This window comes from Camelus ferus, chromosome 20, assembly GCF_009834535.1.
Source record: "Camelus ferus isolate YT-003-E chromosome 20, BCGSAC_Cfer_1.0, whole genome shotgun sequence".
Classification (NCBI taxonomy): domain Eukaryota; kingdom Metazoa; phylum Chordata; class Mammalia; order Artiodactyla; family Camelidae; genus Camelus; species Camelus ferus.
In genome coordinates, this window is record NC_045715.1 from 34,816,007 (window position 1) to 34,829,938 (window position 13,932).

Genomic DNA, 13,932 nt, shown 5'->3' on the forward strand with positions numbered 1-13,932 from the left:
TTCAAATAAAACCTAACATACATTAATAAATAATAGTGCAGCTACTCGAAGCAGAGGTTGGGCGGGAGGCAGATTAAGTGAATTTTTGAACCAGGTGGGGAGAGCCGTGATTATGTTCAACAGATAACACATACGTAATTGTTTTACGCTCACTTCTCCTGGAGCTGGCCCCACACCAAACATTGCTCAGCACTATGAGCACCAGGAGACCAAAAAGCCAGAGAGAAAGGCACAAAGATACTGATCATCCTAACATACTAGGGAAAGAGGCGTGTTAGGAACCATCCCCCTAAATTAATGTAAAAAATAAAATAAGGTGGATGAGATCTGGAAAATTCGGGTAAAGAGACATTCTTGACATGCAGATGATTTGAAATGAGAGAAAAAAAAAAATGCTGCAGCCGACTAGCCAGGACCCTGCCTTCAGTGACCGCAGGGTTTATTCTCATTACCTGTCGAAATCCCAGCACCTCTCAAAGCCCACCTGAACCTTCAGATACACCCTGACGCGTTTCGTGAGGCATTAACTCCCTAGCACCACCCCTTTCAAGGAAGGCAGCTTGAATGTGTCGGTGTCAGAGGTGCTGAGGGCTGGGGAGGATAACAGAGATGCAGCCACTGTCCTCCTCACTCAGCGCCCACACCCCAATTCTCTGATCTCTGTAGGTCAGATTCTGGAGCTGGAGTCTCCCCCCGGATGGGCCCATGTTCCTCTGACTTTGGTTTCAGAGCCTATAATAGCACATCTGGTCATACGCTCCTTTCCTGATTCTCATCTTTTCTACCTACTTCTGCATTTGGACAACTTCATGAGGAAAACGCTCTCCGCTGTGCCTGGACTTCCGCCCCCTGAGGATTTATACTGTCAGTGTCAATTTGCCTGTGGTCACAAAGCTATTCAATGGTAGCGGCAGGATGCAAAACACGGATTTGTTGTAGTTCCCGCCACATCGGTTGCACCTACAGTGACGTTTCTCAAAGTGCACTTCCCGGACTACTTGCTCCAAAACCATAAGGTTTGTTTGATAAAAGTTCAGGCCCCGAGGCCCACTCTAGATCAGAATTTGTCTCGGCAGGGTCTCTAACCCTGAATTTTAAGAAGCTCCCCGAGGGAAGTTTCAGGCACGTAGAAGTTTGAGAACCACAGATATCAGGGGTATAATGATCCAGCTCTGAACCACCTCTGACCCCGTGTACCACCCACCATGACCCTCTGCATGGAGAACCTTGAATGTGGAAGAAGAAAGGAAAATGAGGGGTCACAGGCCTGGACCTCCTTACCTCTCAGAGCTCCCACCAGAGTCAGCGAGCTCCCGTGCTTGCGGAAGGCTTGCCCCAAGTCCCGGAACTGCACTCCCTGTAACTGGACCCGGCTGGGCTCCTCGGGGAAGGACTGAATGATGACTCTGGCCCCCAGATCTCTGGATCCCAGCACCTTCTCACTCTTGGAATACAAACAGTCCTGCAAGTTACCTGAAACACAGAATGAAAGTCAGGAGGAGCAGAAGTAGGTACAACGTGCTTCTAGATAAATCACCCAGTGTGAAAGGCACTGCCGGCACAAAGGGCAAACCATTACTGTGTATTTCATTTAATAAGCGTACTTCCCTTTTAGTTTGATTCTCCTCTTTGGATTATTAATTAAAACATCTGATAACTAGGACATGATGCTGCCTTCGCTCTATTATTTCCAAAAGCCCCAAATCAATCACCTTAATTACTGTCACAAAGAGGCTGACTCTAACCCACAAACCCAACCTAAATAGATGCTTATTTCAATCCAAAAGATCCCCCGGAGGGAGCGTACAATAAAATGACCTTCTCATAGCAGATAATTGTAGGAAGAGAGGTGAGCGTTAAATGTAATCACAGTTCTTCTCAGTCTGAGGCTGTCTGACGGGGCTTTCCCATCATTCTGCTGCTTTATGGTTTGGGGACTTTGTCATTTCCTCAGTGGTGATCAGGCCCCCCACACCAAGGCCTCCTTCCCAGAGGAGCCCCTAGTGAGGGTGCCAAACTGCGTAAACGTACCGCACACAACTACCACTGCGACAAAGCACTGTGACCCCAGGATCTGAGACGCTTTCTGCGGACACGTGGCGTTTGGTGGTGGGAACTGACCTCAGCGTGGAGAAGAAACTGTCTCCTGAATTAAGTCTTTATTATCCAGGTTAATAAACCAAAGAAGTACTAGTCATACATAATGGTGGACCATTCAACAGTCACTTTCCAACACCCGGAGAATGAATATATAGGAGGCAAATGAAGAGGTGTTTGACATTTGTACACATTACCACAATTTTGATTATGTGTGTCAGTGATCTGCAGTATTTTCCGGTGTCCCAGGCTTCTTACTGTCTTTGGCTACCTTGTTCCCACACTTCAGCCCCACACGAGGAGGTGAGTGACATGAATTTTGTTTTATTTTTAGAATTTTTTAGCAATGTTTAAGAGTTGTGGTGAAATCAGGGTTTTTTTTTTTTCTTCCATTAGGAGTCAACAGATTTATAATGGCCCAAACCTAGAAGCTTGGTCTCTCTTGCAGCATGATCAAATGCAATGTTCTGTACAATATGATCTGAGAATACACATATGAGAATTACCAAGAGAGTCTGAATAGACTGTAGATCCCAATTCAGCAAGTTGTTAAAGTTGGCAGTCACTGGATTCTAATCCACTGGATCCAAACATTTTTCAGAATGACACTTTCATGATGCTAGATGGCTAGCGGCTGGGGGATGGGGTCTAGGTCCTTCTTAACCCAACCACATCCCCACATTACAGCCACATGCATCTGTGTGTAGCCATGACTCAAACCTCTAACTCCAGCCATGACCACCAGACAACCCTCCTCACATGCTGGCCTGGCACCCCAGTCTCGACGTGTACAAAATTAAATTCATGCTCTCCACCCTCCCACCCCTAAACCTGCTCCTCTTCCCATCTCAGTAAACAGCCTCCTCATCCATCCAGAGCTCGTGCCTGGGAGTCATCCTTGACACCCAAACCACCCTGGCCCAAAGTTGACAAACGATGTCTTCACAACATGTGAAAGCCTCATAATCTACAGCCTGAGAAACCAAAACATAACCTACTAAACTAACCATCCCTGAAATAGATGTTTAATAGGCACATCAGTGTGATTCAGTGCCTGTTATTCCTCCAGAAGATAAATTGACTTTTTCAACCACTTACTTAAAGTATGTGGTAGTTCACACAGAAACAAACTCCGAAAGTGGGGATGGAGGGGGGAGGGGAGTCCTACCAGCCCATCCGTACAATGGGCTGCCCGTGTCCCTGACCCTGGCATTAACCAGCTTTCCTGAGAATTTTAGAAGAGGTCCGGAATCTGTGTGAAGACTTCTTTATCACTTCTAACCTGGAAATTTAATTCGACTCCCTAGATTTAATCATTTAACAGGAGTTTGGTTTTTTTTCCCCTCCCCAAGAAATGATTAATTTCTCAAGCAGATACTGTGGTCTATCTCTTTCACAAGGTGGTTGAGGGCAGCAGATGAAATGATCTATCTAGAGCATTCATTCTGAAAACTACAAAACAGTATGGACATGCAAAGGGTACAGGGTTTATTCCATTCTGGAAGAAGCCAACCATACCACAGATCATTTGACACTGAAGACATTCTTTCTCACCCACTGGACTTCCCAGTGGGATATTTCTCTCTACCTTCTGAAGCCTCGGCCCCCGGGCAGGAAGCAAGGAGCTTCACCCTCTCGTCCGTGAGGTTTCCCTGGATGGTGACACTTCTGCTGAGTAGCACCACCATGACCTTTAAAACACGGCGCTCTCCAGCCACCCAGTTCTCTGTGGCATTGTGGGAATATCTGGGGGGGGAAAAAAAAGAAAAAAGGCACATCTGAAGATATCACTCCAAACCTTATTAGGAATAATAAACCACTAAATTAGCCAAATTCTCCATCTGGGTCTCTATTTCTTTAGAAACTCGGACACAGAAGAGTGAACTACAGGCACAAGCATATGAAAATTAGGAACTAGGCTGACTATTGCTCTGACCACTTACTACAAAGTGAAAGTTCTAGAGCCTTACAAGAGAAAGTTATTTAAGACGTCTGGTGGGGAGGGTATAGCTCAGTGGTAGAGTGTGTTGGTAGAGTGTGTGCTTAGCATGCGCAAGGTCCTGGGTTCAATCCCCAGTACCTCCATTAAAATAAATAAATAAATAAGCTTAATTATCTCCCTCCCCTCCACCAAAAAAATGTCTAAGGTCCCACCATATAGCACAGGGAACTATATTCAATATCTTGTAATAATTGACAATGAAAAAGAATATGAAAAGGAATATGTGTGTGTGTGTGTGTGTATAATCGAATTACCATGCTGTACATCAGAAACTAACACAGCCTTATAAATTGACTAAACTTCAATAAATAAATAAACTTAGCATTTCACTACCTAAAAAAAAGTCTAAATCTTCAAAATGTTTCATGCTGTGTAATTTTCTTGTCAGAATGTCTAGCATTATTTAATGTTAAAAAAAATTATTGAAAGATAAACACATGTCCGGACTCCAGCACAGTTAAGACCTCATCTCCTTCTGTCCAAACGGAGCCACGCGGACATGCAGTACCTCAAGGGTGACCTCAGATGGAGGTCTGCATGGTGCACTGTGTCCACGATGACAGTCTCTTCTGTGGGCTTGGCGCCTTGGGCACCTGCCCCGCTGAGGATGACGACCTCCTCCCCAGGGTGCCAGTCCACCACGTCTTCCAGGGCCAGCACTGTGTCCTGGGCATGGGCAGCTGCTCGAAGATGGGTGACCACTACCTCTGGGAGCGAACCTAAAGCAAGTCCGGGGGAAACTTGCCTTTAGACATGTTAAAAGTTACTATGAATGTGATGTTATTCAGCCAAGGAATCCTATGAAAGAAGAATCCGGGAGAGCAATGGGGTGCGATGGGCATCAATGCCTTCATTTTTTTTGGATATTAGTTTTCCTGTCTCTCACATGGTGGCAATAAAAGTCATCCAGGATAGAGATGGGTATGGGGTAAAAAACACAGGAATCGGAGCCAGACTGACTCTACAACTGAATCACAGACTTGCCATATTCTGACTCTGTTCCTTTGGGTAATACACTCGGAGGTGGGTTTCCGTTCCCTCGGTTACAAAGCGGAAGCAGCAGAGCCTTCCCCCATGGGGGTTTTGGAGGATTCAATGAGATAAGATCACTGAAACAGCTAGCATGGACCTGGCCACGTGACAGACCCTCAATACAGTCTCGTCTTCTCTCTTCCTTCCCTGCATCACGCTGTTGAGGATGAAACATACCACCTCTTTCTTATTCCAAATTAAAACCAACGGCTAGCAGCCTCTCCAAGATGGAAGTTCCCAATGAATTTCTAAACTGAAGACTTTCATTCACGGTACAAACAGTGATAGCAGAGTTCAAAATCACCCTCAGAATGGGTGTGCTAGGTCTCAGTGTATCAAATGATCTCTTTATATTCTAGTACAGGGTGTGTCCAGGACAGGACTGCTAAGCAAAGCTGAAGAAGGGGGAGCTTGTGACTCTGGATATCTTGGTTTCTAGGTTGCATCCACCTGACCCTCCCCAAATCTGAACACTGCTCCTTAACCAGCATTAATTCGAGAAGGTAGTCAGGCTTGTAGTTTACTCTGGTCCTTCCCAGCAAGGGTCAAGGTGAAGAGTTTTCCACGCCATTATCTGAAGCAACCCCACTCCTTCTTCTTTCCTCCCCACATTTCCTTCCTCCTTCACAATAGATCATAATTTACCTTTAGCCCACAGCAACTTCCTGTCCTCCCTTTTTGCACTAAAGTAATAATACTTGAATCTCTAACTACAGAGGTGGCCAACAATAAATCATTTTCAAATTATTTTAAACTTCCCTCTTTATTTATTTGTCTATGGGCAGAGAGCGGGGTGGGCACTTGTGCCAATAACGTTGTTCTAGGCTTAGAAAAGGTCTCTGGGTTAATGATGTAATTTCCGAAGTTTACTCAGGCAATAATTTCGTCTTGAAAAAAATTTACAGAGTTCAAAATTTCTAATTATAGAGCAGGTGAAAATTAAGACATAAATCATCCCCAAAGAAAATCATTTTAATTTTATTCCTGTTTGGATGCTTTAACCTTTGGGAACAATAAATGAAATAAAGTCTAGTCAGATGTATATGCATATGTACATGTGAATGTCTCTGATCTGCTCTTGAATGTCTATGCAGAAAAATCTCTACCACGCGGGAAAGTGTTTGTCAAAGACAAAATGCTATTAAATGCTGTGATTCGTGGGTCACATACCCAATCAACAAGCAAAAGTACCTACTGTGCACCCATCAACAGGCAGCAACACATGGCAGAACCAAGAGTAGGGACAGCAAAGATATTTCTCAACTGATCATTCTTATCCATCATAGTCAATCAGAATGAATGGGGGAAAATCACAGAGAAGCTTTGAAGTGAATTTTCAACTCAACATAAACTCAAGTCCTTTCAAATGTTGACAGAGCATCTGGAAAGCAGTTACTTCAATTAAAAAAAAAACCCCACAAACATAATTGAGAACTTAGAATAAACCCAACTTGTGCTGAGCAGTGTTATTCTGAACTTAAGAACTGTTGGTTTTCTGAGTTTTCTCTTGTTTTCCATGTAACAGATCGTACAGATCAGGAGGCTGAAATAATGCTTCAAGGACAAAAACATACAGTAATGAGATGTCAGCACCAAATTCTGAAACCAGGTCTTCTGAATCCAGAACCAGAGAATTGGACACATAATGGAATTCCTAGCCTCTGGAAATTACTGTATATTAACTGTATCAAATTAGCTCTCTTATAGTTTTTTCTTTTTTTAATTTTTTAATTAAAAAATTTTTTTTTAATTTTCCTCCTTAGGGGAAGCACTGGAGATTGAATCCAGGACCTTGTGCACACCAAGCATGCATTCTACCACTAAGCTATACCCCCAACCCCTACCCTATTAGCTTTGATACTCAAAACATTATATTCTTTACATTATAAATATTATTTAAATGCCATACAAGGTGGACTGCCTGACTTCTCTGCTGAAGACAGCACCGTACGTTTCAAATGTGAGTCATTTCACTTCACAGAACATGTAAGAAACTCAGGTTGGGCAGCTCCCTTCCTCCCTGCACCACGAATCAAAAAACATTTAAAAAAAACACAGTCTAGAAAGTTCCATAGTTTATGCATATGCTTCCAGAAAAAAGGGTTAGGCTCTTAACTTATAATTTAATACACGTTGAATCTCTTCGGGCTTTCAACATTGACCTGCTAACCAACAAACTATTCATTTCCTCCCACTGATAGCTTCTACTCAGAATTGTATTTCTTACAAATTATTGTTCAAGTGTTTCAGAGCCATCCATCCATAATTTCACAGGCCCAGAGAGCCCTCTTCCAGACAAGCATGGAGAGAAAGAAAATCATCTTTGCAGGTTAACACGCTTTAAAATCACTAATTGTCCTATGTTTTGTAGGACTTCAGTCTTTCAATTTCTTCCAAATGAATCACTGCCAAGACCTTTCCAAATCAGTAAAGGGGGAGGGGATGGGAGTGGAGGAAGGGAGGGAGAGGGAGGGAAAAATCATTTCCTTAGACTAATGTTCAAATCAGGAAAGAAAAAATAGCAAAACTCACAAAAGAACTAGAAATAGCTTTCTCAAATATATGCAAATTATTTCCTCATATTTCTGCATGCAGCTTCACCATTATCTGTAGCAAAACAGTAAGTGCTATCTTATCTTTTTTGTCAATGAACATCTGTCAAGCACAGGGACACTTGCGGAAGAAGATAAAAATTCATTCAATAGATATTTATTGAGCCCTTTCCATGTGCTAAATGCATGTGCTGTTCTGGGTACTGGGAATGCAATAGTGAGAAAAAATAGCCCCAAATCCCTGCCTTCATGAAGTCTGTATTCTAGTGGCATTCAGTTTTAGATGACCATTTCAGACAGCTTACATTTTAGATGTTTAAGAGAATATCCAAGGTTGAATCTGGCGCTCAGAAGAGAGGTCTGAGGCTTGATATATAAAGAAATATCTAATTAGAGGTTAACCCTGGAAATGAGTGGGGTTACTTGAGAGAAAGTATATATTATAAATGAAGAATACTTAAGACCAAGCCCATGGGAACATCGTCCTTCAAAGATGAGGTAGATGAGGAGGAACATAAGAAGAGAAGAAGGAAGAAAACCAAAAAATGAAGATAATAATGACCCATAATTTTTTTAAAATGCAGTGGAGAGAAAGTCTTCGTCCAACTGCTTGAAGACTCATTCCTTCCCCATCTCCTTGCTCTTTTTTTTTTTTTTTTGTAATTTTTAAGCTTTGAGCACCTGCCCATCATTTCCTGGACTTGAGCCCTGTTTCCTACTGTTCATTTCATCCGGCTGCCAATAGAAGGCAGGGTGCCTTGGTAGCAGGCCGTGAGCACGGAGAGCAAAGGGCTGGAGAGGAAGCCCTGCCTTTCTACTGTTTCTTATTTCCCCTTCCTCCCACCGGCACCTGGCCCAGACTCTTGGATCATACTCTTCCCCTGACAACAGTTGGAAGTGTAAGGACCCAGAGGACGTAGAGAAACGCTGATCCCTGATGACTACTCCACCTCTCACCTAAGCTGGGCCTCTCTCCTCCCAGAACCCACCCTGTGCCAGGCCACTGTGGCACCTCAGGGCCACAGAAGCCACTCTCAGAGCAGAGGGACTTAGCCCCCTCTGTCACTAGAACTCAGTAAGAAAAGAGAGTAGAGCCCACTTCGTTCTTCTAATACACAGACCAAGGCCCGTAACCACAAGGTTTATCAGCATCCCTTTAAAACAAATGTATTCCAAGTTGCAAACAGACAACTTAGAAGGGAACTCTTTGAATCCAAACCATTGGTGAATTGGAGGTGATCCAATTTACTGTACTTCCGAAGAGAAGACTGTGACATTAGCATTAACACAAGATTCTCTGGTAGACCAAAGTGAGGGAATGGGGGTAATTTTCACATACCATTTCCCTCTACCCTTGAGAACCTCGCTGGGATTTCTCCCTTGGATGAAGACAAATCCTGGCAGAAAATCCCACATGAGCTTGGTTAATCTTCAGCAGTACTGACCAAGCCATAGTCTAAATGCACAGATCAGTTGGCTGCATCCACAGCTGGTCAGCAAACATTTCTGCTCTGTGATGACAGAACCAGGTGCCACGTCTGTTCCCAGTGCTAAGAACTTTGCCATTCTTTTGGCCCAAAGGTTTAGACCAAGGCTAACCAAGGTTATCTGGATAGGACAATGAGCCCTATTCTGACTGAAGGCCTTCTCTAGAGATATAAAAGAATGGTCAACTTCTGTTTTTAACCAATCTGAGTTTTGCTGTTGCTATGGTGATTAGAAAGTGACTGAAAAGAATCAAGGGATGAACTTATTTGAAAAATAGAAACAGACTCATAGAAAACAAACTTCTCTCTGCTTCCATCATTGCATCTCCTCCTCTGACTCTTCCTGGATCCCTCTGATAAGGACCAATGTGGTTACATAGAGCCTATCCAAATTATCCAGGATAATCTCCCATTTTTTAAATCGCTAACTTAACCACATCTGCAAAGTCTCTTTTGCCAATTGAGGTAAACTTCATGGGTTCCAGGAATTAGGATGTGAACATATGTGAGGACCATTTTTTCATCTTACCACAATGCATTGTTGAATAAATAGTGTTGAGAAAATTGACCAGCCATTTGAAAAAACAATTAGATGACTGACTTATACACTATAGCAAAATAAATTCTAGATGGACCAAAGAAGGGGTTGGCACCCATTTTCTGTCAAGGGCCAATCAGTGAATAGATTTTGGTCCACAGACCATGTGGTCTCTGTTAACTACTCAGCTGTCATGGTGGCATGAAGCTGGCCCAGATGACACTTAAACGTGTGCATGAGCATGGCTGTACTTCAATAAAACTGTTTGCAGAAATAGGCAATGGGCCAGATTTGGCTCATGGACCATCATTTGCTGACCCTGGATTAAAGATACTAATATGAAAAAAAATAAATAAATAAAGTACCAGGAAACAGATAGGTACATTTTCGCATAGTCTTGTACAGGAAAGAGTTTTCCAAAAATTAAAGGCAGGAGCCATAAAAGAAGATACTTGTAGATCTGCCATCTCAGGGACTAGAAAATGCCATAAAGAGGCTGAAGGTGAATAACCAACCGGGGAAGACGCAGGCTCTTTGTGCCTCTTTCAAGAACGTTACAAAGGGAGCCAAAAGGAACAAAGACCCACTTAGAATCCCAAAATAACCTGAAAAAAAGAAATTGAGAAGAATGTTCCAGAAACCTGGAAGGAGTACCTTCTGCTTGTCTTTCTGCCGCAGGGAAACACCAGCTATGTGTACTCAAAACAGTACTCAAAACATCCATCCCACGAAGAGGATGGATGAGCGTCAGCCACCTCCCCTCCCGGGTCCCTGTCCCACCATCTCTGAGATGAAAGAAACAACCCCAGTCGTTGCAACGCCACAGAGCTGCTGTGAGAGTTAAATGAGAGGGAAGAATGAGAAGCAGCTTTGAAATACAAAGTCCCGGCATCTAGGTAGAATCCAATTTTCACAAATACTGAATATAATGCTCAATTCAACGATACTCCTTCTTCAGGACCAGGCTGAAAGCAATGCTGTTAATCCTACTGCTTTGATGATACCTATGGGAGAATTCTCTTTGAAGAGAAAAAATCTCACTCTCCTGTGTAGGCAGCCTTCCATTTCCTTAGCAAAGCTGAATTCCTTCTGGGACTTGAAGATGTTAAAAAATGTAAAAATCTCGATGACATGAACTTTTTAACAAACTAAAAGAGGGTTACTAAGACTGAAAAGCACCGCAGTGGGGGAAGAGTGCGGGAGGCAGCTGGAAAATGCAGCCAGGTGGACAGGCTCGGGACCTACATCAGACAAGGCGCGATAACCACGTTAGAAATTTTGGACATCAGCCTACGAACAATGGGAAGTCACAGAAGAGTTTTGGCAGGTGCGTAATATGAACAGGTCTGTGTTTTTAAGAGATCACCCTGGCTCCCAGGGTCAACAGTGAATTGGAGAGGGATGAGAATGGCAGCTAAAAGACAAACTGGAACGCTTAAGCAATAGTCCAGGCACAAGACGATGGCATCATGAACTAAGGGCACAGCCACAGAGGTGGAGAGAAGTAAAAGGGCGCGTGAGTTATCCAAGAATTCAAACCAAGACCTGGTGGTGGACACAAGAGGAGGAAGCCATAGAGCAGGTGGTGTCAAGAATGACAACCAGGTTTCTGGCTGGCAGATTACCGGAAAGCAATAAACACCCTCCCAGCCTTCTTAGGATAACAATGAGACAGCTTCATCAAATCAAAACTTTAGGCATATCGTAAGAAAAATGACGACAATAACTAATGAGTAGCTACTCAATGCCCGCCCTTGGGCTAAGTGCTTTACTGGTTTTGTTTCGTTTAAACCACCTAATAGCACCATGAGGAATGTTTTAGAATCATCTCCAACTTGTACATGGAAACTGACACACTGAGAAGTTGACCTTTCCAAGGTCCACCAGCCAATTGATGGTAGAGATGTTTGTTCTCCTCTGTTCTTGGACCAACTGACGATGCCAGACTTAGCGTCCATCAAGGGCAAAGTCCCCAGTGTCTCCTGTAGGCTTAGGGATAAAGAAGGAACACAAGCTGGTTGTCCACCTCCTTCAGAGCTCAGTCAAGAATTAGTCACATGACACATCACTGCTCGCTAGAGGCCACATCCTAATACTCAGTATTGGTGCCTTCGCTGGCCACGACCCCAGCATGCACATATTTATGCAAGAGTGGCCAGCTCAGATCAAGATCCATGTGGTCCTAGATCCCCCAACTAAAACCTTTCTTAAAATCAACCTCATTCTTTCAATAACACTTTCTAGGCAGAATAGAACCTAGAAAACGTCACAGTGTTATTAGGTATTTTTAATGCTAAATTTTCTATGACTTGTGTTTCTGTCCATGGTGGATTTAGTTTTGCTTAGTGAAGTAACTGACTGGGATTTTTCTTTTTCCCTCCTAACAAAACTAAATGGGTTTGAAATACATTAGCAAAGGCTGTCCAGTAAAATTTTACTAATTTTCAATTCCAAATTAGTAAAAGTAGCAAAAATGTCATATTGTCAAGCACTGTAAAAGTAGACAAGCTATTGTTTCTACCTGCTCATTCTCTTCTTCTGGCTTCTGCTTAAGTTCTTATTCCGTTATTCACACAACATGTATTTCTTGAAAGCCTTAGGATTAACTTTGGCCCTTAGGTCACAAGCCCATCACTGACACTGCTACTGTGACCAGGGCTGTGGTGGTCTTATTGGCCAGGACAGAGCAAGGGTGTGACTGACCACCCAGAACTACGTGGTTTGAGATTGATGGAGGATGGTTTCTAAAATTTAGAGGTGTGCTATCTCACCAGAATAAGATGAGTCCAGGCACCGCTGTAGGCAGTGGGGATGTTGTAAATGAAAACAAACAAACAAAAAACAGGAAAACCCCTCCCCTCATGATGTATGCATTCTACTAGGGAAAACACTAGAATCAGCACAATACATACGACAAATAAACTGTATATAATATGTTCAATAGTATTAAAAGCTAAAGGGGAAAAACAGTGTCGGGGGATGTGAAGTCTTGACAGGAGGGATGTTGGAATTCGCCCAGGGAGGCAGAGAGTCATCGGAAAAGAGTCATCATTTCATCTGGAGCTGCAGGGACCGAGTTCTGCCTCCGGGGGGGGGGGGAGCCTGATGGGAAAATGAAGGCAACTCGGGAGAAAGCAGAACGCAGAGCTGCAGAGAGACAAAGCCCTAATGTCTTCATTGGAGCGCCTGGACTCAGCTGCGCCTCAAGTTTTTTCAGTTACATGAGGCAATAAATGCCCTTATTTTTGGTTCAAATTGGGTTTTCTGTCACTTGTAACCAAAAAAGACCTGAGGAATGCCAACACTTTCATCAGGTATATATAGAAACCTAAAGTACCTTATAATGTGTTTCTAAGTGGGGATCCTGCTGTACTTGGGTTATTGAATGGCTAGAACTCATTTCTAATTAGCAGTATACATTTACATGCAAACACCCCAAATCCTAAAGACCTCGGAAACAGCATGTTCACTTTAACGTGTTTAAACAAGTTCCTGAAAGTGCGTTTTACACTCTTAACTCCAGGGACCCCTTTTTTATACACTGTTCCAAGGTCACTCCTGTCCAAGTCACGCAGTTACAAATTCTAAGTGATTTAAATTACAAACCGATGAGATTTCTACCAGGTATGTTTCTGCCACCGTGCACTTAGAAAAGTTGCATTTTGGACTTTTCGGAGGCATTATTAGGCAATAATGGTGCTGGTTATATTCTGGGAGACACAGAATTAAGGACCAATTCTCTTATGCTGTGATTAGAGAACCTGTCATCCAGCCACTGGCTACCCTCCATGCTGAGAGTTCCAAGTACACTAGAACCATGCTCACCGGCGCTAACTTGACTGTGAAATTATGATCTGCCATGACAGACCAGCTGACCAGAACCCCAGGACTGAAGCATGTCTGAATTTAAGATTACAGAAAGTGACAAAGGGGTTTTCATTTTTCTCTTCCTTCTTCCTCCGTTATACATATGTTTGCCTGTTTGATGGGAACTTTCTAGGTTCTAAGCTCTGTGCTAGGAAATTTCTGGGCACTTTGGTTTGCCTCATCTCACATTCCTGCTTTATTCAGCCTGAATACACATAAATGTCATGCGATTTCAACTTTACACTCTGAGTTTGTGCAACAATGAATAGTGGACTATGTATATATCTCTCTCTGCCTATGGGTTTCAGTCACCTCGAGATCTCAGAGATCAAACTAGAGTTAAAAGCTTAAGATTTT

The 13,932-nt window shown here is 43.1% G+C and overlaps 1 protein-coding gene across 9 annotated transcripts in view; it reads right to left on the reverse strand.

Annotated features, from left to right (window-relative positions):
- Positions 1-13,932, reverse strand: part of PKHD1 (PKHD1 ciliary IPT domain containing fibrocystin/polyductin) — a 368,837-nt gene that overhangs the window by 217,782 nt on the left and 137,123 nt on the right. For all 9 annotated transcript variants that reach the window (XM_032463248.1, XM_032463247.1, XM_032463246.1 and 6 more), the window contains 3 exons: positions 4,608-4,818; positions 3,686-3,843; positions 1,282-1,473 (listed from right to left, as the gene is read on the reverse strand). In XM_032463248.1, coding sequence (XP_032319139.1) covers positions 1,282-1,473; positions 3,686-3,843; positions 4,608-4,818 — 561 coding nt within the window. The remainder of the gene's footprint in view (positions 1-1,281; positions 1,474-3,685; positions 3,844-4,607; positions 4,819-13,932) is intronic.